This window comes from Magallana gigas, chromosome 6, assembly GCF_963853765.1.
Source record: "Magallana gigas chromosome 6, xbMagGiga1.1, whole genome shotgun sequence".
NCBI classification, from domain to species: domain Eukaryota; kingdom Metazoa; phylum Mollusca; class Bivalvia; order Ostreida; family Ostreidae; genus Magallana; species Magallana gigas.
The window spans coordinates 51489558-51512194 of NC_088858.1; the positions used below are offsets into that span (position 1 = coordinate 51489558).

The window sequence follows — 22637 nt, forward strand, 5'->3', positions numbered from 1 at the left end:
CGCCTTCCAACATAATGTGGGACCCATCACCACCTCCCTTTTTGTAACATGCCCTAATGATTGTGAGTTAACAAAAACAAGATGATATTATTTTCTACAGAAGTTATCTCTCTTATCAGAGGGACATTCAACCTTAATCAGATGCTATCTCGGTAAAAAAATGTTTGTACACGAGTTCGTATCTGAACATAAAAGCTCATGGTGTGCAAAATAAAACGTAATAGATACTACTAGATGATCAGTATAATATAGATACTACTAGATGGCCCAGTAAAGGTCTACCAGTACATGTACAACTGTGGTCTCGTGTGCATCTGGTTACCCCCGTGTCTGGTCTTCAACTCGTCAAATATGTTGATTGTCATTGAACTAAAACTAAGCCATACTTTCTCTAATCATGTTGACAGCGAATAATACAATCTTCTGTGTGACATTAATGATATAATATTGCCAGGATTACCATGATAAGCAAGATAAAAACAGGCTACATACACGATAAAATCCTTTGTACATATGAATCTTAATTTCTGATATAATGGCGGACAAAGGAGTAATACACAAACTCATGAATTTCATTTTTATGACGGAATTTAACAGTTTTTATTTCATTTATGTTATGTAATTGTATACGAATTTTCTAAATTCTACAGCCTTTAAATTTTTCGTCATTTAATTTCAGACATAATCTGATAATGTATTTTTTTTTAAAAAGAACTTGTACAATCTTTTTTAGTGATTAATTATTTTCATGGGTGTAGCTTATAATATCGGATGTTATTGTATATACACTATCAAGTTAAGTCATTTGAAAATACACGACCTATATTATATATCAGTTGTTCATATACCATATTTTTGGATGATAAGACGACATTTTTTCTCCGATGCGCTAGCCTCGTCCTGTCTGCAGGATAGTCTTGTCTAAGTACGTGTATATTTAAAAAAAATGAAAGTCACTGGGTGCTTTCACGCGCTCTGAAATAGTGGCGGGGTTACCCAATTGAAACCCATGCCCGTTGTTACATTGATTGGGGGTGTTTTATACGAGTACATTCCATGATAATATTATTAATATATTCAGATGGTTATTTTATTCTACGAATATCCTTTCATTCTATATATGAAAGTTGAAACTGTAGGAAACTATCGTTGCTTTAGTAAAAAAAAAACCCACAAAAATGTCTGGAGTAGAATGTTACGGTAAGTTGTGACAGAGACTGCAACTCCTGGTGGTATTAAAATTAATACTGTGCAGTAAACATTTTTGTGATGTCTATTATTGAAATGATATCATACTTTAAAAATAGGTTTGAAAAAGGGTATGTATATGTTATAATTATAATTGGTTTTCAATGCAAGCTGGTTTATCAATATTTTGTTGATGCTTGTCTATGAATAAGATACTCTCAAGCAACTTAGACAGACGTACATATGACTACATATAAACACACTTTAGCCAATTATATATGTAAAGAAAAAATTGTTTTCATATATTTAATTTAAAAAAGATTGTCACGACAGGCACGTAGTGCTCATTGTTTTTGAAAGTGGGGGGGGGGTCAACTAAAACATATTGACACCCCCCCCCCAAAAAAAAATAAAAACAGAGAGAGAGAGAGAGAGAGAGAGAGAGAGAGAGAGAGAGAGAGAGAGAGAGAGAGAGAGAGAGAGATTTTCACTTTCCGGAATTCTGTGGGTTGTACGATATGGTTTTAGAGACAGGAAATATCCTTACCTGTGGCGGGAAATAAAAATGTAAACATCACCGCGTAGACGTCAACTTTTCTAAATGCAGTCAGAGAAAGCCTGTTTACATTATATGAATTGAGTAGCGGTTGGCAATATCTAGCTTATTTTTTTCCTGAAAGGAATCAGATATTTTTATTGTTCCTGACCCTTAAGGCATTTGGGTGAGTTTTCAAATGGCAGAGGCAAACTCATAAACTGACAAAAGCAAATGTGTATGTGGAAAGTTAGAAATCACGTGTTTTAGATCATAAATTGTTTTTAAATATAATTGTTTACATTTTCCATCGCCAAGTCATGGCATCGGCTGCAGATGAAGAGATTTGGATACAAGAAGAAATAGAAAACCAACAAATTCAGATCAATGCAGGTAGCAGCTAGCTGTTATAAATTGAAATTTGATTCTTTCAACTATCTTCACCATTTTATTTTGATCAAGTCTGATCAATTATCACTTGTTCATTGCAAAGACTTTTATTTATATATGATTTAAGCAAATTACTGTTGAACAGCAGGGCTGCATTCAAGATCGGGGTTCATGTGTAGCAGCTCTCCTGTTGAATGGTTTACCTAGCCACTAGTGCCACTACATATATATTCATAGCCCGAATATTTTATGCTATGCATCTAATTTTTGATGGATACCTTAGTTACGATTTTGTCTTATAATTATGAATTTGAATTATGAATTTATATTTGTGCTTGAAATAACAAATTATGTCAATGTAATAAGTCTTTAGTCGAATATTTCCAACTTCAAAGCAGGAGACCTAGCAGCATACCTAGCTGTCTGTTGAATAGACCTATCAATGAGGCCAAAAAAAATTATTCCTGTCTCCTGTCGCCCGACCAACCCTATCTTTTACCCTCCAACCCTAAAAGTTTTTTTGTGATCATTGTGTGGTGATCGGTAACATCGCCTGGCCCAGAATTTCCTCAGAAAGAGAAGTGAAGGTGCCCAGTCTTCTGAGTTCACAATGGTGTAAATTAACCTCAATGGCAAAAGAATAATAGCAAAATAATCTACAGACATTTTTATAGCATAAATCAATCTTGTGGTTAATAACTTGCGACTCTCTTATCTTCAGGGGATATAAATATGGGTGATGCAACAACATACTGTGCATTGGAAATTACAAAAAAGATCTTTATTACTTTAAATCATGATATAACAGTTAGTTAATAACCTATTATTGGCTAATAACTTTGCAATAAATGTTAAAATTATCATAAAACGCTTTTCTTCATTGTCTTGAGAATTAACGAGGCCGGGTCTAATTTGTTCTGCTCTAGATTTTTTGATGAAACTTTTTACATGAATTTCTACTGATATAATAATTATTTTAAGATTAAAAAATAAGACATTTACCACACCGTTTGTTTAGGGGGTCATCTCAAAGTTTGTTAATCTGTAACATAGGACCCTATGGGATTTTGCTTGAAATGTTTCAATTTTGCATATTTTTTACATTTTTTCAAAACTTCTGCCCTAGGGATTTCTTTTTCTGTTCTACATATTAAAGTTATTGCTAAAAGGCATCAAATGGTCAAATAAAAAAAACCTTTTACCTCCTGGTTTGTTCCAGGGGTCTTATCAAAGTTGATTTTTGTATGCCCAATTTCCCAGATTCGTCAGATAATGGCTTTTTTTTATTTGACAAAGGCTGAAAAGGTGATCTATATAGTATTATTAAAACATTCAGACATATTTAAGTAATAAAAAAATATATAACATCACATATTAAGGGTCATTGATATAAAATACATGGGTACTGTCTTGAAATATACGAATTAAGCTATATTTAGGCAGGTTAAGAAAACGTGACAGAGGGCTAGGCTTGCTGAACCCTCTTCACATTTTCGACCCGAGCCCAAATATAGCTTATACTTCGAGACATACCGGTATATGCTTATTCCACAATATAACATTATTTTTACGCATCAAACGAGATATTTTCAACAATTTTCGCTGAATATCTGCAGTTGAAACTATCACGCCATGGCGTCAACCAAGCAAAAATATGACGTCACAATACAAATGAAACGCTGCGCGAAACTTTAAACAGATCTTCTACATAACGTACGGTAGTAAGTGGGTCAAAGGGTTGGACTAATACCCATAATACACAGATGTACAGAGACTGGTTTAATTAATATTGACATTAAAATACAATACAGAAATATTTATCCAGAAAAGGATAAATACATCCATATACATGTAGATTAAATTTTGCAAATAATATTAGTTTTTATTTATAATTTTAAAAAAAATCAATTTTTTTCTTTGCCTATTGTTTTCTATACATAACATGCATCAATAATACAAAGATCTTTGGAAATTTGAAGTCATCATTAACATACCGTACACTGTAAATATACTTCTGTCTCATTATTACACACCTCCAAGTTTTCAAAAATAAATTTTTTTTTAAAAATAAATTTTTTTTCCTACCTACCTACCTACCCAAATTTTTTTGGTCAGGTGACAGGAATATATTTTTTTTTTGGCCTGACCTAGTGGCTAGGCTAGCTGTGATAATCTTCAACGCAGCCCTGGCGATACCAGTGAGGGAGTCTTTGACTTTCAAATATCAGTGTCTAGTAGCAAATCAATGAATGGTCAACTTTTTAACCATGATATTCACTCAGTATTATGTTCATGACATTTTACATACTGTAGTGTGAACAAATGATGTTTCACTACTTTGAGATGGTTGGCTCCTATTCTATTACACACTGAGATGGCTTTTGTTGTAATGTTTCACTCCTAAACATGTGCTCTAATATATACATGTAGGTACAAATTGGTATCAAAATTGTAAATGATATACTGGTAAAGTTCATGAATATGTGCACAAAGAACTATTATGCATGCCTTCTTTAGCTGTGAAAAATAAATAAACATGTTTTAGATTGGCAGCAATCAAAGAAAACTGTTAAACTAATATGAGATATTTCAGGCTGATATAAGAGCAAAACATTGAGGCGCATAACGTCTCAGCCAGGATAAATCATAATTAGGGATTCTGACACAACTACGGCTAAGACATGTATGCACACAGAAAGAAGGAAATACATGTATTGTTTTTCAAACCCAATGTTTATGATATATGTGTTCTGGGAACTGTTCATACCCATTTGTCTTGTATAATCGATATTGTGTACTATGTCATAGGTCAGAATAATATGTGCACTGTCTGAGTGTTAGCCAATAAAATGAAGTAGTGTGCACAGGTGATGCAAGCTCTCTCTCTATTGTGACCACCACAACATTTGATTGAAAAAAAAATGGAACAAAGTCTTTTGTACCAATATAAAATATATATGGTATTTGGAAATTTTTAAATAGAATGAAATGTGTGGACATTTATATTTCTAATTATTTTAGGCTCTGTGGAGTTGGGGGAGATTTCCAAGAAAGATTTAAAAGACAAGTAAGATTTACCGTAATAACTCAAACTCATTCTCCCTGTTATTTTTAACTTACCTTAGCTGAAAGCTCAAATGAGCTTTTCTTAGAGTCTCTGTAAACTTTTCACATTTTCAACTTCTTATCCAGAACCACAGGACCCATTTTAACCTAACTTGGCACTAAACATCCTAGGTACTGTATAAATGGGATTCATGTTTGCAAAAATGAAGGGCCTTGCCCTCTTTCAGCAGGAGATAATTTTAAACTATCGTATTGATTTATTCAATTGGCATTTTAAAAGAATTTTCCCAAAATCATTTTGCCAGAAAAGCTGAAACTTTTGTGGAAGCATCTTCAGGTTGTGAGTTTAGATGTTGTTCAAATCATGATTCCCAGGGCTAGGGTTGGGCCACATTTTTAAATTGGATAAAAAAAATCTTTTCAATAATCATTTGGCTAGAAAAGTTGAAAACTAGTGTAGAAGCATCCTCAGGTAGCATTGATTCAAATTTGCTAAAATCATGATCATGACAGTAGGGTGAGGCTACAATGATTAAATTTTTACATAAAAATCTTTGAAAATCTTGCTCCCTAAAGCTGAAACAACAAAAAGGGCTCTATGATTAAGTTAGTGATTAACATAAGAAATTGTTGAAAAACATAAAAATACTTTATCTCATTGTCAAGATAAATTTTTATATTTTATACTATAAAGCTGATTGATCTGAGTTCTAGCTGTTGAGGCTAAGGTGAGCGACGTGGCACCTGGGCCTCTGTTTTTGTTTATCTCTGAAAATTTTTATGTGTAATAATATATTTTTATTATATCCAGAGTTTCCCATGGACTTGATGATTTGTTTGAGCAGACCATGTACAAGGAAAGAGTAAACCTGGTCAGAAAGAGGCAAGTAGTTTAACAAGACAGAGTTTTAGCATGATCTTTTTACCATAAGTGTTGTAATTTCTAATTTTGATGAAAAGTTACAGTTTGTATAAAATTCTTCTCACATCTTTCCTGTAAGAGACACACGGCTCGGTAGTTAACATTGTCATAGCTTTGTATACTTTACTGATATGTATGAAAAAGACTCATTTGTCAGAAGTTGATTCATATTCATGAAACTTAATAATATTGGTAATTTGATTTTTAAATTAATAGACTGGAAAGGAGTGAGGCCATTATATCAGAGCTGTTCAATCAACCAGAAAGAGGGGGAGGGGATGTTCTATTCCATACACCAGAACAGGCGTAAGTTCGTTATAATTGGCGGATATTCAATGTTTTGTTCTTGAGGATGATTAATTTTATTTCCATATATAAGTCAATAAAATGGGTAACAAATCAATTTTACCTACAACTACTGGTAGTTATTTCCTTTTTCGGTAACGTTCTGTCAGACCAAATCTTTATAGTAAGTATTACTTAATATCTTTTTCCAATATATTTTCCCTATACATTTGTACATGTATTTTACTTAATGTATCTGGGATAGCAGATTTGTTGACTTAAGCCACTTTTTAAAAAATGTTTGCCCTCTGCTGATTGTCTGACACAAAGTACTGGGTCTGAGTACGATTTTCTTTAATTGATCTGTTTTCAGATTTTACAAAAATTGAACACATAAAAAAAATATTTTAAAATATTTTTAAAAGATTTTTAAAGCTGGCCTGATAAATAAATGCTTTGTTTTTTGTGGCAGTGTGAATAATAGTTGCTGAATGTATTTTAGCAGTGTACATATGTTAATAATATGAAACATGGTGTACATAGCCTGTTGCGTTGATGTGGTTCTAAAGTCTGCTGGAGATGCATATAGTCTTTCACTGATGTTTTTGTTGACAGGTATCTGGAAAACTTGTTGGAGAGACAGTGCACACTTGTGTCCGATATCATGAGAACTCTTAAGGTTTGTTGATTGTCAAGTTCAGATTTTGGTGGTTAAAGCACCAAGTCTTTGTGTAAGTAAAGATGCATTTGGTTGGAGACATGATTGTTTTTGATAAGGTGAGGGTGAAAGCCAATTATTTTTGAGCTGGTACAAAAATTTATAAATAAAATTGTCAAACTCAGTGAAAATTTACATAGCAGTTTGTGTAAGTTTGATTTAAAGTAAAATTTTTGAGTTTTTAAATGAATGTATTAAAGAGGATTTGTTGTTAATTCTTCAGGATTGCACAAAATATCAAGAAGAACTTGACCATGTGAAGAAAGAAAACAGAGGTTAGATTTTAAATTTTAATTTAGAGAGGCTTTTAATTCATTCACTTTGTTTTATCAAGACTTAGTTTTAATATCTTTAAATTTTCACACATTACTCTATAGAAGAGTTGACATTTTATAGTTTGGTGTGGTTTGTGTCCACACATTGTAGGCAAAATACAAATGTATCTATTGATAAAGGATTGTCTTATCTGTTCTGTAAAGTTGTTTGCATGAGGTTGAAAGAGAAATGTAACCCAGGATAGACATTAATTTTTCAATCCACTTGCCCTAAGGGCAAGTAAACAGAAATTCTGACTTGCTCAAATGTAAAAATTGGAAGCCTGAAAATTACAATGTAGTAAAAAAAATGTCATAAAAATCATCTTATTTCAGAAATTAATGTTTTTAAGCAAAAATTAAGTGTTTTATTTATATTAATAAATTGGACTTTTTCCCCCAGATATATTGGTAGAAAACAGACAATTGCTCAAAGAATTAAAAGAGAAGCAAGAAAATACAAAAAAGATCAATGATCAAGAAACTCAGAGGTAGAGTATATTGAAATTCCAAAATGAAATTCTGCAGATTGTTTAATTAAGCCTGCATACTTTCAGTCCTGGATAGAAATATGAGTTATTGATTGGGAATAAGTAACACAGTCATTTACCTTTTAATCAATTCAATATTTCTGCTGCAGGTCACATGTTGAGGTATTTTAGTCTCCAGCGCACTGTTAGAAATAGTTGCACAAATTTACACTTTTTCTATGAATTTACATGTACATGTATTTCATTATCTTGGAAATATGCTGCCTACATATACCTTCTGACCTAGTCCTTGTTGCACCCAAAGGCACGGGCTGGTTAAGGACAAGGGATTTTCATTCTTTTCTATTCTTGTCCCTCTTTTACACCTCTCCCCAGGTAAGGTTCATGTCTGAGTTCCTTTTCATTAGTTTGCCTTTATGTTGTTCTTGGTCAGTCTTTTCTCCTTTTTCCTGCTGGGGTCCATCTTAGTGCCACTCTTGTGTTATTGTTTTTAGGCTTTCTTCCGACATGATCAATCCATCTCTATCTGTATTTTCTTAGTAATGTCCCATTATCTGATGTTTTTATTATTATACCCCCGCTCCGAAGGAGAGGGGGTATACTGTTTTACCCTTGTGTGTCTGTCCGTAACAAAAAATTTTGTCGCATTTATCTCAGCAACTATTTATCGCAGATGCTTGAAATTTTTACACAGTGTTTGTTAAGGCATGCCATATCGTGGGATATATTTTTGTACCATTCGGACGTCAACTTCCTGTTAAATGATGACATTGCTTATTTTTTTTACCAAAATTTTCAAACAAATTTCCGTCAAAGATTTCTCAGCAACTATTTATCGCAGATGCTTGAAATTTTTACACAGTATTTGTATAGGCATGCCATATCGTGGATTATATTTTTGTACCAATCGGACGTCAACTTCCTGTTTAATGAGTACTTTGTTTATTTTTAGCCAAAATTTTCAAACAAATTTCCGTCAAAGATTTCTCAGCAACTATTTATCGCAGATGCTTGAAATTTTAACACACTCTTTGTTTTGGCATGCCATATTGAAGGATATATTTTTGTACCAATCGGACGTCAACTTCCTGTTAAATGAGTACTTTGTTTATTTTAGCCAAAATTTTCAAACAAATTTTTCTCAAAGATTTCTCAGCAGCTATTTATCGCAGATGCTTGAAATTTTAACACACTATTTGTTTAGGCATGCCATATAGTGGGATATATTTCTGTACCAATCGGATGCCAGCTTTCTGTTAAATGTCGACTTTGCTTATTTTGCATATTCACATCAGAGCGGGGGTATCACTAGTGAGCATTGGCTCACAGATATCTTGTTTTGTATAGATTTTTATTGTGATTTTTGCTGGCCAGAATATCCCCCAATATCTCTGAGGCAGCTATTATGGATTATTGATTGTATCTATCTTGGCAATTGCTGTGTTAATGCAGGAGTAACAAAACAAAATGTTTTTAGCGTTTCAATAAAAATAATGTCTAGATTACAGAGTATACTTTGAAGGTGAGGATAACGTTTTAAAACTAAAAAAGGCTAAGGGTTTGACAACTATACCTTTCAAAAATTTGGACAGTACTATAAAGCAAAATAAAGTGTATAAACTTGTGTGACCATAGCAGCCAAATTGACTCTTTTTATTTGAATATTTTATGTACTTTAATTTACATTGTTCATTTTGAAAATTAAATCTTCTTTCAGTTGCAGAATAAATTTAGTGTCACTGTGTGGTGTCAATATATTCAAAACTTCTGAACAAGTCAGTTCATTAAGTAGAATCCCATAATTTGGTATTGACTTAACCACAATGTTCTGCATTCTATATTGTAGTCTGTGTGAGGAGTTGGACCAGCAGCTGAGGATGATTTCTATCACACGTGCTATTCTACAGGGACTGATCGTGGGCAGTGGAGTTCACTGGGCTGAGAACCAGCAGCTCCAAGAACTGGTGCTCAAGCTCGGGGAAGTCCTCCAAATATAAAACCAACAGAATAATTACTGACAGTTGAAATTCCAGAAGAACACCCCCCCCCCCAGAATGCTTGAGGAAGTATTCATTAAAGGACATTGTGAGAATGAATCTGAATATCCCAGTGTTGTCCTTTGATGTCAATGTAAACATTTACTTGTAGCAGTGTTTATTCACGCTTTGCAATTAGCGAATCAATATCAGATTGATCTGTAGACTGCAGGCATGCCGAAAATGGCATTAATAACAAAGACATTACAGTTCTGTGGTATGACCCTGAAAATTTTATTGCAATCATAATATCAATATTTGTTCTTTATATAATTTACAACATTTCTTTTTATATTGGAGCACCAAGAACCTTTAATTCATATATTGTTATTCTCCCAAAAAAATCTGTACTATTATTAAATATTATTTTAAATATCTTCAGGGATGTAACTTTGGGTAGTTTGAAGCTGTAACCTTGTTAAGGAGTGTAAATTTTGGACAATGACAATTAATTTTTGACACAAGATTCCTTTAAGTCTTAACTATTGGATGAAATGATGTGGCTTATTGAGACTTTTTATCATGTTTTGACTTTGTGCAATATTTGTACGTCACATAAGTTTTATCAATTGATGTCATACTGATAGATCGTATCAATTTCCATCCACTCCCAACTTCCATCCACTCCCAAGTTTACAATACGTTGCTTTACTTATACAGCCTATCCTCTCTGTGTTAAGTTTTAGTTTCATTTGATAAAATTTGTGAATGATATCTTTCCCCTCAGCTGTCTTTATGTATTATATGAAAGAAAATTTAAATATAATGCATGCATTACTAAATGCATGTTTTCTGCGTTGTTATGGACTGCATCATTTTTGTTTTCTTTCACATTGAACACCTTAGTCATTCTCCGTATGACAATAAAAAAGCAGGGAAGTTCTAAACACTCGTTTAAAAAATTGAGACATGTGACTTCATTGGTTAACTGATAGGTCACTCTGATGTGACCCTTATTGGAATTCTGTTTGATATTAAAATGTGGGAGTGGATGAGAGTTCTAATTTTAATTAGATTGAAATCATGTTTTGTAAATATGGTGAAACTTAAATTAAAGTAAAACAATTAATCTGACAATGAAAAATAGTGTTCTACATATAGTTATTGGTTTGTTAAAAGGATATTTGTAAAGAGTTGACATCCTCTGGATAGAAGTCCATGATGTGATGATTTGCATTATTTTCATCTGTCATCTGTATACAGCAGTCCTTCCCTGCAAACCCACCCTGGAATCGGATTTGAATTTCCTCGATGTTAGACAATGAGTCCAAGTTGACCTCAATCCATTGTGGAGATCCCTTAGTAATTGAAAATGACATAACATAATTATAAACGATGGGCAATGTTACACGTAATGACATGCAATTTTTTTTTTTAAAAAGCTGTTAGCACCAATTTAAAATTATCTCAAAATAACGAATGTAAGCAGGAGTTTGTGTTCATATACTTAAAGTCTGATAATAGTTAAACAGGTGGTTGGAGAGAAAACAATGATCATCTGCCCCCCCCCCCCCCCCCTCTTGGTCATGTGTCAAAACAAAAATGGCAAAGAGTAAATGTAAATACCTGATCTGAATTCCAGCAAGTATCTTCTTTCTCATCAACTAAATGTTTTGGTCCAAACTCTTTGATTGCTCTCCTAAGTACTGAACTCACTCTGCAAATAATTTTAGAGTTTGATTGCGGATGAAGGCAATTTTTCAAAGATAATCAAGATACACATGAGAAACCGAATTTCCTCGAAAAAAAATCACGTTTTATCTTATCGACGCATTGTAACTGTCTATACCATAAATTTTAAGATTAAAATTACTATTACTATAATTTAGAATCTTGAATGTAATTGAAATACCTTAAACCGGAGTCTTTGTTAGTTAAACAGCCTGACATGTTCTGCGTAGAATCCTGATGCAGTAACGTTAGTAAACAAATTTCAAACACGCAGGAAACCTCGATCAATAAATAGTAATGCGGTCGTCAGTTTCAATAACATTTTCTCAAATATATCAAATAGCGTAAATCAAAACAAAATATAAATTACATTATATATATATATATATATATATATATATATATATATATATATATATATATATATATATATATATATATATATATATATATATATATATATATATATATATATATATATATATATATATATATATATATATATATATATATATATATTGAAGTTTGTTGTTTCCCCAAATCTATATTTTTATTGTACAAGACCGATATTTGTTGAATACAATACTCGGTACAAGCTGCCTCGTTTAGATCTATTGGTCTTCTCTTTGGGGAGCTTGTAATGAATACGAAAGTAGAGAAGACGAAATCTGATGGTGATTCGTTTCGTTCTTGGATGGTATCGGATGCAGTTAAGTGTTAATGGTGCAAAGTTTTTACCATCTTTCAGACTTAACATAGATAAGGGTAGTTCTTGGATTCAAGATCTTTCCTATCACACTTCAAACTTTATGCCGAAGAAAAAACAGGTAACGTTAATTCTAAGTTGTGTTAGTGTTAGATTACAAGTTTTATCTTCAGTGTGCACTCCATTTGAAACAACCTGGCTGCATGTTATGAGAATGTTTTTTATTTTTTGAATGATAGTATACGCAAATGTTGCTTTGCTTTGAAAATTTGTTTTTATAAACAAGATAAATATTTAGCAACAGGCCAAGTACAATCACTTTACAGTAAAACCGCAAAGCAGTTTATAAAAAAGCGTAAACTGTTTCAAACCATTTTATATCGTATAAAACTAATAAATATTGAATTCATTACTTATGATTTAATTTTTTTTTACGCTTCATTGTAGATATAAACGGTCATTTGAGCTTTAAAATGACGTAAAATTGTACAAAATTCAAACTTAACGTCAGGCGTATTGATACGTTTTTGACGTTAGTCTTACTGTGACATAGGCAACATTCTTTATACAATATAAAATAATTTTTTATCCAATCAGAAAGTGTGTTACAACCAAAAAAATTATTTCAGTTTAATGAAATTTGCACTACTATTTAACATAATATTTTGAATAAATTTATTTTCATATAAATTTTTCGAACTCACAATCTGATCATTATAGGTATCAAAGTAATATTTTTTTATTCTAAGCCTCAATTCGTATAAGTTAAAGTCTTGTGAAAGTAAACAAATATATAGTGAATTCGCTATAGTTATTGTTAAGAATTCGTTATACGGATATAACGAATTACGGATATAACGAAGTAAATCCTTTGGTCCCTAGGACTTCGCTATAATCAAGTTTTACTGTATTTAGTAGTCCGAAATATCAGGTGTTTTCTAGCTTTTATGACAATTTTGATATTTTACACGCATTAGATATTTCGGATTTCTAAATATAGTAACTATCGATTAAGCTACATAGCTTGAATTACCTACATATATAACTTTTTTTAAATTTAGCTATATATTTTTTTTTACCTAAAGTTGCATTTAGGTAAAGCAATAGCTCCTTCTTAATTGAACAAACAAAGAAGAACAAGTCTGATTAACATTTTAATTGATTGGTAATAATTCAGCACACTCTTCAAGTAGTCACATTTATTCATGCCTCATCGCACACAAGGTTGTCTCCAGTTACTCAAACAATAGAAATTCATATTTTGCTTAAATCTCCTGAAAAGCATTGATGCTTTACCTATTTCAATTAGGGGTTGTTTTTTTTTTAACTACACAGTAATGACAAAGGTTGTCACTTGCAACTTTTTGTATGTTTAACATAAAAAGGCTTAAGCAAAATTGCATAAAAGTAGCTAAATATACCTACTTCAGGTAGGTAACTAAAGCTATGTAGGTAATTCAAGCTATGTAGCTAAATCTAGTGATACCAGTAGTACTGGACCTGATTAAGATTTGCTCTGTCATATATAATCCATTTTTTTTGGGTTTCTTTTGCTTACAAATGACTGTAAACAGTATAAAACAATCTATCATAATAGTCTGTCTTATGAATAATTAACAGAAAGATGAATCCAAAGAAGCTGGATTGGGTAAGGGAGCCAGGCATGACACACAACCAGTTCATCAGAACAAGGACGGTACAGTGTCGGTTAACATCTTAGCCAAGCCGGGAGCCAGGCAGAATGCAATCACTGGTAAAAGCATTATCATGCTATTGTTCTTCGGCATTGACAGATCTAGATCTCATTCTTGTGTTACAATATCTGTTGTGGTTACACTTGATTTACTGAGAACGTTTTCAGACACCTTTAAAGAATATATATCAGAACCTCCATATAGCTTTTTCGATTAATATGCGATTAATATAATTTTATAAACAATTTTTTTTTCTGTCAGGAATTTTTTTGTAATCAATAAGTTAATCCACAAAATCAAAGATCAAATGTTTGTGACAAATATTGGTATGTTGATTGAAGATATCTCGGAGGAAAGTGTGGGAGTCCAGATATCAGCGCCCCCTGTTGATGGTGAAGCAAATGCAGAACTACTAAAATTCATGTCGAAGACACTGGGAGTTAGAAAGTCTGATGTGGTATTAGGAAAGGTAGCTATGAGATATTGCATACCAGTATTCTCTTTTTAACTAGCAGCTTATATTGTATATTTTGTTTAATTCTTAAAATGAATTTTTTTTGAGCAGGGCTCAAAGTCTCGCTGTAAGACCCTGCTGATTCATGGGAAGGGTGTGGAGGAAGTTCTGACCCAAATAAGAACTCAGATGCAGAATGATCAGTGACTGTACGCATATAAGGCAAGGTTTAAAATTTAAAATAAATCAGTCTTTCTTTTTTGCAGAATTTATTTTACATAAATACTGTGGTTGTAAAAAAAAAAACCCACAAAACACAATGCTTGCCATAATTAAAAAAAAAAGCAAACTTTAGAGCATATTCATATAATTTGTAAGAAAACCAAACTCTGTTACCTACAGTTGCCTGTAGGATACTCTTGGATATATATGCATCATGTAGAAAGTTATATGTTATATGGTTCACTGACATAGTATTTTCGTGCGGACGGACCGTACATTTGAATGGCATCTGCCGGGGAGATGATCCTCCCTCTCTCGGGGTACTGTCGGGCGTCCGCGTCCATGTGAAGTAGATGAGGTCCACGACTCTCCTTGTTCTCCGGTGTAGAACATCGGGGCCCACTTGCTTGGTCCAGAGAATGGAACAAGGGGAACTCATTTCCTTTGGCCTGGTCTTCAGGTTTAATGGTGTTTACAATGGTGGGTTGACTTGGGTATCTGTTGTATGGGGTGTACTTTGTAAACATCGCGTGTTGTGGCTGCCCTCCAAGTTTGGTTGAGGAGTGTTTGACACTGAAGGTGTTTGTGGATTTGCTCTCCTCTGGGATGGGCCTCAGAGCCTGACATCTTCCACTGTTTCTTCTGATTGGTTCCTGGGACCAGAGTCCTTTTCTGCCAATCATTTCCTCCTTGTGCTGCACTTCGTATCTCAGTCGTTCTTTCTGTGCTGCCCACGTAACAGAAGTGAAGTCGGAGTCTGACAGCTTCTCGATGTTTTTATCCTGTCTCTGTTTCCTGAGATGAATGAATTTACAATATCATTCAAAACTTCTAGAAAAGATAGAGGACATGAAGAAAAGCAGGATGAAGGAAACCAATTACTTTTCAGCATTGATTTCTTTATTATGCCCCCCTTCGAAAAAGGGAAGGCATTTTGCTTTGCTGCTGTCTGTCGGTCAGTCGGTCGGTCCACCAACAGTTTCTGTTCATTTTCTTTGCAGAGGATGCACATATTGATATGAAATTTGGTATACAGATTAATCATAACTTTATCTAGGTCAGGTTTGATTTTTATGTAGGATCGAGCAATTTTCGACAGAGTAATGCCCCTTGGATGTCGAAAAATTCCAATTATTTGCAGTTTCCACTCATTTTCTTCAGAGGATGCACTAATTAAATTGAAATTTGGCAAACAGGTTAATCTTAATAATATCTAGGGCAGGTTTGATTTTGGGTTCAATTTAAGCAATTTTTGACAGAGATATGCCCCTTTGACGTAAAAAAAATTCCAATTATTTGCAGTTTCCGTTCATTTTCTTCACAGAGGATGCACTTTTTGACATGAAATTTGGTATAAAGGTTTATCATAATAATATCTAGGTCAAGTTTGATTTTGGGTGCGATTAAGCAATTTTCAAAAGAGTTATGCCCCTTGGACTTAGAAAAAATTCCAATTATTTGCAGTTTCCGTTCTTTTTCTTTGCAGAGCTTGAACTTACTTAAAGGAAATTTGGTATACAGATTATTCATAATAATATGTAGGTCAAGTTAATATAGGATACGATCAAGCATTTTTTGACAGAGCTATGTGCCTTGGACTTAGAAAAATTTCAATTATTTGTAGTTTCCGTACATTTTCTTTGCAGAGGTTTCAATTATTTGCAGTTTCGGTTCATTTTTTTAACAGATGTTTCCAAGGAAGGGGGGCATATGTGTCTAACAAACATCTCTTGTTACCTTTGATAAGACTCCACACAACTCATAAGGCATGCCCTGACGGTCAGCCACAGGACTTCCAGAACAGAGATGATGGACATGCCAATCAGCAAGGAGGACACACCTCCAATGTTAGCAAGCAGTTGCAACAACTATAAGAATAAGGAAAAAATCATAGATGATGACATAAATATTCTCTCCCTCTTTTTCTCCCTCTCTCTCACATATAACTTACTGTGGATGTGTTTTCCTCCATCAGACTTGTTTCTTTGGCATTAGAGAAATCCAAGGACACCTTTATCATTGAGGACCTGGAAAACAACATTACTTTATGATCCTCATGAAACTATTGCAATGGTGCCTATATATATATATATATATATATATATATATATATATATATATATATATATATATATATATTCAGGTAAAGAGACAGGGGCTATTTGTACCCTTCTTGGTACCTGAACTGACTGTCAGTCATAACTAGTCCCAGGTTCTGTAAGTATCTCTGCTCGTGCTTCAGGTTCCCAGCAGAAGGCCAGGGTAGGGAAGTTACTGTAGTATCAATACTGCTTGTGCTGTAAAACATAAATCACTGATATAAAACTTTGTAGCTTAACAAACTTTTACTGAAACAACAAATTTTAACATGCCATAGATTAACTATCACTTTTATGTTCATACAATTTCAACTTGTATTTTTGTAAATAAATATATATACCTGCATGGCAGTGGACATGAACAAGGTAGCTCTCCACTTGACGCTAAATATGATAGAGCAGCAGAACACACAACTGCAAACGGAGAGAAAGTTTGTTGGACAGTGCTAGAACATTTGTATTTTGGAACAGATATACATAAGTATTACATGAACCAGTATTTTAAAATTGAAATTTGTTTCAGTTAATATCCGCCTAATTCCCTTACATTCAAATTGAACATTGATTCTGCATCTATCAGCATTGTCATTTTCAAAATTCTGTCGGCATTTACAGTATGTCTGTGAGAAATGGTCTATGCAGTCAGACAAGCATTTCTAAAAAAACAAATAAAAAAACATATAGCATTAGAAAAATAGTTATTCTAGTTTATAAAGATTGCCTATCTTCATGATTTCTCTATTTCCTTTTACCTTCCTATTGTAACTCTGTCTGTCTATGCAGTCCTGAAGTTTCTTTGTTTTGACAATCTGTAGGAAAGAAATACTTTAAAATTATGGGTTTTTTTATTGGTATTGATTGAGTTTGTCCAAATATTAGATTCTCAGTTAACAGCTTTTTACTTAAATTTACAAATTATGTCAAATTAAGTTATACTCACTTTTTGTAGGTCGATGATATAACTTGATCCGGGGGCCAGCATGTATTGTTGACCGTCCCTGAGGTTGGATTTCTCTGTGTGGATAAATATAACAGCCCCATGCTCAGGACTCAGGACATCCATGTACTCATCGGGCTCAATGTTCAGTCTCAGCTCAATCTTGCCTACAGACAGAAGAAGTGATCAGTTTAACACAGGACGAATAGTGCCGACTTCTTGTACAAATAGTGTTCCTCCTAAGCACAAAACTCTTTATAATCTTTCTGTTTGGCCCCTTTTGCTGTTTGTGTACTTAGATAAATATTATTTTTTTTTGGTTATACATGTACAATGCACTTGGATAAATGATGGCAGATTTTTTAAACAGCTTTTTACAGATGAGAATGTTTTTTGTAAGTGGTGAATAACTCATTATAATAAGATTTGTATTTCAATCAAATATGTGTATTTACATTATGAAAATGTTCATAAAGATATCAAAAATGAAAAGCATACATTATATAGTGTATCAAAGAGTAGTGTTTGCTCAGGATTTTGCTGTTTTGTACACTGAGTGTGTAACTTTATGGAGCTTCTGAGTCAGTGTTGACAAAGGTGAATACCTGAAGTTGTTCAGTCCAGTAATAAAATGGCTAAACATGAATAAAAGTTCTCTTTTATAAATTTTATGAAGATTGATGTCCTAAAGTAACTGGTTATTTAGTGAAATGATTGAGACTATTTAATCATCATGGTTTCAATTTTTTTTCTATATACTTCTATATAGAATAGCAGCAGTGATACAACTAAAAGTGATTGGCTCTAGCATATCCATTATAATGCATATGAAATTGTTTGCTGCTGTGTAGAGGGCGTTGTTGTATTTAATGACACATGAATTTTTATGATCTTTATCCGCTGTGGTATATAAGTCTTGAATTTAAATGTTTACTATCTTCCAGAATTAGTAACTGCTATGTTTTAATGATCATGAACTATTACTGCTATGTTATAGCAGTCACAAACTTGAATTATTACTAACTGCTATGTTTGAATACTAACTGCCCTGCTATAGCAATTCTGGACTTGAATTATAACTAACTGCTATGTTATAGCAGTCATAAACTTGAATTATTTCTGAATGCTATGTTATAGCGATCACAAACTTGAATTATTAATGAATGCTATGTTATAGCGTTCACAAACTTGAAATGAATTATTACTGAATGCTATGTAATAGCGGTCACAAACTTGAATTATTACTGACTGCAATGTTAAGGCGGTCATAAATTGAATAATTACTAACTCCTATGTAACAGTGGTCATGAACTTGAATTGTTACCTACTGCTATGTTATAGCGGCCCTGAACTTGAACCATTAATGTCTGCTTTGTTATAGCCGTCACAAACTTGAATTATTACTAACTGCTATGTTATAACGGTTACAAACTTGAATCATTACTATCTGCTTTGTTATAGAGGTCTTGGAATTGTATGATTGGTATCTGGAATATTCAGTCAATGATTTTGTATGATAACTACATCATCTACATGTACATGCTGTATCACAGTGGTTCACAACCAGCATGATAATATCTCTCATGTCAAACACACGTACCCATTTCCTTTGTTACAGATGGAGATATCATAAAACATCGTCCATGCTCCTCATCAACAATCTCTAAAACGTCTCTGTACAAATGTAAATAACAAAATATAAGTATATAATAGAACGTAAATATGAAATTCGGTAATTTGTTATCCGTTATTTATATCAATAGTCCGTACATAAGTAGTATTATATGCAAGTATTAATATGACACAGTTTCCCTACACAATTGGGTCGACCATTTTTTGTGTAATTGTTACTTAAAGCTCGGAAGAGGTTCAGTACTGTTTTATATATATATTAATCTTTGGATTAGTTAAGTCAAGTGAGTCAAGTGGCAGAAATCGCACGTAAAGGAGTGATGTAAGAGACTAAGTGAGGGTAAGAGTTGTTAAGTCGGCCCTCAGCTGTCGTGTGGTGTAACACAGTATTCACACAGGTCTTAGGGAGCATTAGGCCGCTGATTATTGTTATGATTAATTTATCTATAAATGGAAAACATTATGATCAAGATGGGTAATTCTTAATAACGTACAAGGTTGTACTGTAACACGCCGGATCAAGGGACCCCATTACGTAACACAGGGCGGACCGGTCCCCCACGCACCTGCTGGCCCTCTGTTTGTTACTGTCTACACATTGTGCAATATCAAGGTTCAAGTTCCCCTACACACGTCACACCAACAATTGCTAGTGTTATATGCAATGATATTAAATGATTTTTCATTTAAATCTCTGTTATCGAAGTGTCTACAGCAAATGATTACATAATTTTGACAGTGAATTTATGTTTCTCTTTCCCTAGATCTTGGGCCAGTTGCAATAAAAACGTATTGAAATAAGATAAAGTTAGAGCGTGCATCAACACAAAATAATATTGAAGTCAATTTAAGACGAAATTCATTTCTAGCCACGGTTACCCTGTGAAATAATGCACAATTCTATGGCCCTTATACACGTGTATATTGAATTTTTTTATCACTTGAACTTCTGAAACTTAAATTCAGTGTAATATTCGGCCAATTAAAAAAACCCATTAATGTATATGTAAATTTAAGCTTCCCATTTATATCTGCCAACAGGGCAATTTGCGGTTTTATAGATGTACCGGTACTCTGGGAGGGTAGTCGCAGAGTAAAATATTGTCCTTTACAAAAATTTAGATTACTAGTATTGAGAAATTTCTACATGACAACTGACAATATACAAATTTTGATTCTCAATAATCTAAATTTTTGTAAAGGACAATATATTGAAACAAACAACGTGCAAAACGCATGCGCTAGAAATATATCAAAAATGGTATAAAATGATACGTTTTGCCAAATGGTTGTCACCCGTTTTTAGATACATTTATAATAAGTAAATTGATCTTCATTGTATGCAACTTTTAGGTATGTATATTGTACATGTAAGAAGTAAAATAGATGGTGTTCATTGTGTTTGGCTGTTATATTCAAGGATCAAGCCACTTACTGAAGACAGGGCCTTCCATTATACAGACACTGTACTAGGGTCTTGTTAGCCTGATGGCCGAACTTCCACTGCTCCTCCCTATTTGGTCTCACGGCCTGTTCTAAAATCCGGAAGCCATATCGGAGACTTGCCCTGTAGACACTGTACCAATCGTTTTGTGACGTCATTGAGGAATAAGGCTCGAAAGAAAAATCTATCTCTGACATCAGTTTGTCATATTTTTCTTTGTCTAGGACATTTCTGAGAAAAGTTTGAAATGAGGTGGATTTTATTGCGTCGGTTCCATTTTTTGTAAGAGATGGTGACAGCATGGAAGTAGTTGTCATGGGAACAAGGAGATCACGGAATCTGTCGCCAGCGGACGCCACCACAGAGAAACGCAGTTTGTTCTTATTGCACACAGTTATAACCGGTACCTCGGATATCCTGGCACCAACTTGCTCAGTTCGAAAGCTAGAGGACTGTAGATAGTAAACTGAAAAGTTCAGGTACACAAGGAACACGAATCCACTGAAAGCAACACAAGAAATAATTATCCATATGGATGTTTCCAACACGTGAGTAGTTGTTCCCGCAATCCCAAGTCCATGAATGTCCACAGCGGGAAGCCACAGCCTGGCCCGGTCAAAATTTGAGGTGGCGTCCGATTTGGTCAGCTCATCATTTGTGACGTCACGAAGCGTCCTCCATTTTTTCATGTGCCTGTTCTTTTCATAATTCCCGTTCCTGACACTCTCTGACTCTGAGATGGAGGTGAAATATCTATCGCACCTGTCCTTCCACGCGCTGTACGAGTCCTCGTCCCCCATTATCCTACTTGTCCCCTGTCACACAAACTGACCGTGCCACATTCAGGTATAAATCAAATTCTTGCGATGAAATCAGAATGGTTAAACTTTCTGCGTCCAGTCAACCGCTCTTCCAAAAAATGTTTTGGTATGCTTTTTGATACCTGTCGGGTGCGCGCCGCTTTAAATGTCCACCTCTAAGTCTGGCTCTATATATCCTATTGTTATAATGTTCAATCCAAAAACGATCTGCTTTTATATCAGTCCCGAAAGAGAGAGTGATAATTAAAATGTGAACAAAAAAATGAAATAATGTTTAGTCCAAAAGAGAAATGATAAAGCTTTTCATTTTGCTGCTCCATTGTCTGTGTCGTTCTTTGGTCGGTTCCTCGTAATGAGAAAAAACCAGTAAAAGTTTATCAACCAGGAGTTTAAATTTCTGTATGTATAAACGGCAATCGCACCTCAATTGTTCACATTTCTCCTTCTGTAATATGAACAATGGAAAAACTCATGCATTTTTATAAATATCACAAAACAAGCGCGGTTACGTGCATATGAAACGATTACAAAATCAAAATATAAGTAGCGTAGGCACTAGGATAGTTTTGCAATCGATATTCCAGAGAGATGGGTACCGTTCTCGTTATAGCGGCGACTAAGAGTGAACGGTTGAATTATTGATGATAAGAGAGTTAAACCAGCGGATGGACCGTAAAATGACCATCAGAGCCCTCCTAAACATCGCCAAGTACAAAATTCTCCTCGTATCAATAAGCAACTCCACACAACTCAGGTGTACAGAAGAGATTGGTTAATGTTAAACACGGTTTCTCGTTAAACCAAAAGTTGAGTTTTCGGATATATCAAAAATGATACGTGATTTGAACGTTGGGATGTTCTCAATGATAATCAGATATTAAGGAAATTAACTTAACTTTAATACTTGATGTTGTCTTCAAATTAAATACTTAATGACTCTAATGCTGTTTATATCATAAAGCTTTTTGCGTTTTAGTAAGGGAGAAAAATGTGTAAAGCGATAAAAACGCAT

At 33.7% G+C, this 22637-nt stretch overlaps 4 protein-coding genes across 7 annotated transcripts; 2 read left to right on the plus strand and 2 right to left on the minus strand.

Moving 5' to 3' along the window:
* Positions 1 to 1750: 1750 nt before the first annotated feature.
* LOC105326280 (centromere protein H) lies at positions 1751 to 10275 on the plus strand. Its single transcript, XM_066088054.1, has 9 exons — positions 1751 to 1909; positions 2036 to 2116; positions 5135 to 5180; positions 5991 to 6062; positions 6318 to 6407; positions 7002 to 7065; positions 7328 to 7379; positions 7822 to 7909; positions 9756 to 10275. The coding sequence occupies exons 2-9, from the start codon at positions 2044 to 2046 to the stop codon at positions 9904 to 9906; spliced, it is 636 nt and encodes a 211-aa protein (XP_065944126.1). The 5' UTR covers positions 1751 to 1909; positions 2036 to 2043; the 3' UTR covers positions 9907 to 10275.
* On the minus strand, positions 10156 to 11952 carry LOC105326281 (nuclear receptor 2C2-associated protein). The gene is made up of 4 exons (XM_011426221.4): positions 11798 to 11952; positions 11512 to 11602; positions 11070 to 11243; positions 10156 to 10354 (listed from the first exon to the last, which is right to left on the minus strand). Exons 1-4 carry the CDS (start codon positions 11833 to 11835, stop codon positions 10235 to 10237), a joined length of 423 nt encoding a protein of 140 aa, XP_011424523.3. The 5' UTR covers positions 11836 to 11952; the 3' UTR covers positions 10156 to 10234.
* Positions 11953 to 12233: 281 nt separating this feature from the next.
* LOC105326278 (UPF0235 protein C15orf40 homolog) lies at positions 12234 to 17881 on the plus strand. 4 transcript variants are annotated; one of them, XM_011426215.4, is made up of 5 exons: positions 12234 to 12443; positions 13943 to 14075; positions 14358 to 14485; positions 14582 to 14692; positions 17741 to 17881. In XM_011426215.4, the coding sequence occupies exons 1-4, from the start codon at positions 12288 to 12290 to the stop codon at positions 14675 to 14677; spliced, it is 513 nt and encodes a 170-aa protein (XP_011424517.3). In that variant the 5' UTR covers positions 12234 to 12287; the 3' UTR covers positions 14678 to 14692; positions 17741 to 17881. The 4 variants fall into 4 exon arrangements, with proteins under 4 accessions (XP_011424517.3, XP_065943859.1, XP_034323146.2 ...); XM_066087787.1 differs by having other exon boundaries at positions 14582 to 14679; positions 17741 to 17879; XM_034467255.2 differs by having other exon boundaries at positions 14582 to 14697; positions 17741 to 17877.
* On the minus strand, positions 14723 to 22603 carry LOC105326279 (acid-sensing ion channel 1A). Its single transcript, XM_011426218.4, has 10 exons — positions 20796 to 22603; positions 19329 to 19402; positions 17732 to 17895; positions 17544 to 17600; positions 17339 to 17447; positions 17133 to 17205; positions 16873 to 16989; positions 16644 to 16719; positions 16430 to 16560; positions 14723 to 15487 (listed from the first exon to the last, which is right to left on the minus strand). The coding sequence occupies exons 1-10, from the start codon at positions 21602 to 21604 to the stop codon at positions 14917 to 14919; spliced, it is 2181 nt and encodes a 726-aa protein (XP_011424520.3). The 5' UTR covers positions 21605 to 22603; the 3' UTR covers positions 14723 to 14916.
* Between the last annotated feature and the right edge of the window lie 34 nt (positions 22604 to 22637).

What these genes read in the sequence shown, in the direction of transcription:
- LOC105326281 (XM_011426221.4), bottom strand. Translation starts at nt 11,835, where the DNA reads ATGTCAGGCTGTTTAACTAACAAAGACTCCGGTTTAAG. An exon ending in AACAAAGACTCCGGTTTAAG is followed by an intron (nt 11,603 to 11,797) that starts GTATTTCAATTA and finishes AATTATTTGCAG; the next exon opens with AGTGAGTTCAGTACTTAGGA. An exon ending in AGGATGTCAACTCTTTACAA is followed by an intron (nt 10,355 to 11,069) that starts ATATCCTTTTAA and finishes TAACAAGGTTAC; the next exon opens with AGCTTCAAACTACCCAAAGT.
- LOC105326279 (XM_011426218.4), bottom strand. Translation starts at nt 21,604, where the DNA reads ATGGGGGACGAGGACTCGTACAGCGCGTGGAAGGACAGGTGCGATAGA. An exon ending in ATCTGTAACAAAGGAAATGG is followed by an intron (nt 17,896 to 19,328) that starts GTACGTGTGTTT and finishes TTCTGTCTGTAG; the next exon opens with GCAAGATTGAGCTGAGACTG. An exon ending in ATGACTGACAGTCAGTTCAG is followed by an intron (nt 16,720 to 16,872) that starts GTACCAAGAAGG and finishes GTTGTTTTCCAG; the next exon opens with GTCCTCAATGATAAAGGTGT.
- LOC105326278 (XM_011426215.4), top strand. Translation starts at nt 12,288, where the DNA reads ATGGTGATTCGTTTCGTTCTTGGATGGTATCGGATGCAGTTAAGTGTT. An exon ending in CAGGCAGAATGCAATCACTG is followed by an intron (nt 14,076 to 14,357) that starts GTAAAAGCATTA and finishes TGTTGATTGAAG; the next exon opens with ATATCTCGGAGGAAAGTGTG. An exon ending in CTGATGTGGTATTAGGAAAG is followed by an intron (nt 14,486 to 14,581) that starts GTAGCTATGAGA and finishes TTTTTTGAGCAG; the next exon opens with GGCTCAAAGTCTCGCTGTAA.
- LOC105326280 (XM_066088054.1), top strand. Translation starts at nt 2,044, where the DNA reads ATGGCATCGGCTGCAGATGAAGAGATTTGGATACAAGAAGAAATAGAA. An exon ending in AAGAAAGATTTAAAAGACAA is followed by an intron (nt 5,181 to 5,990) that starts GTAAGATTTACC and finishes TATTATATCCAG; the next exon opens with AGTTTCCCATGGACTTGATG. An exon ending in TTCCATACACCAGAACAGGC is followed by an intron (nt 6,408 to 7,001) that starts GTAAGTTCGTTA and finishes TTTTGTTGACAG; the next exon opens with GTATCTGGAAAACTTGTTGG.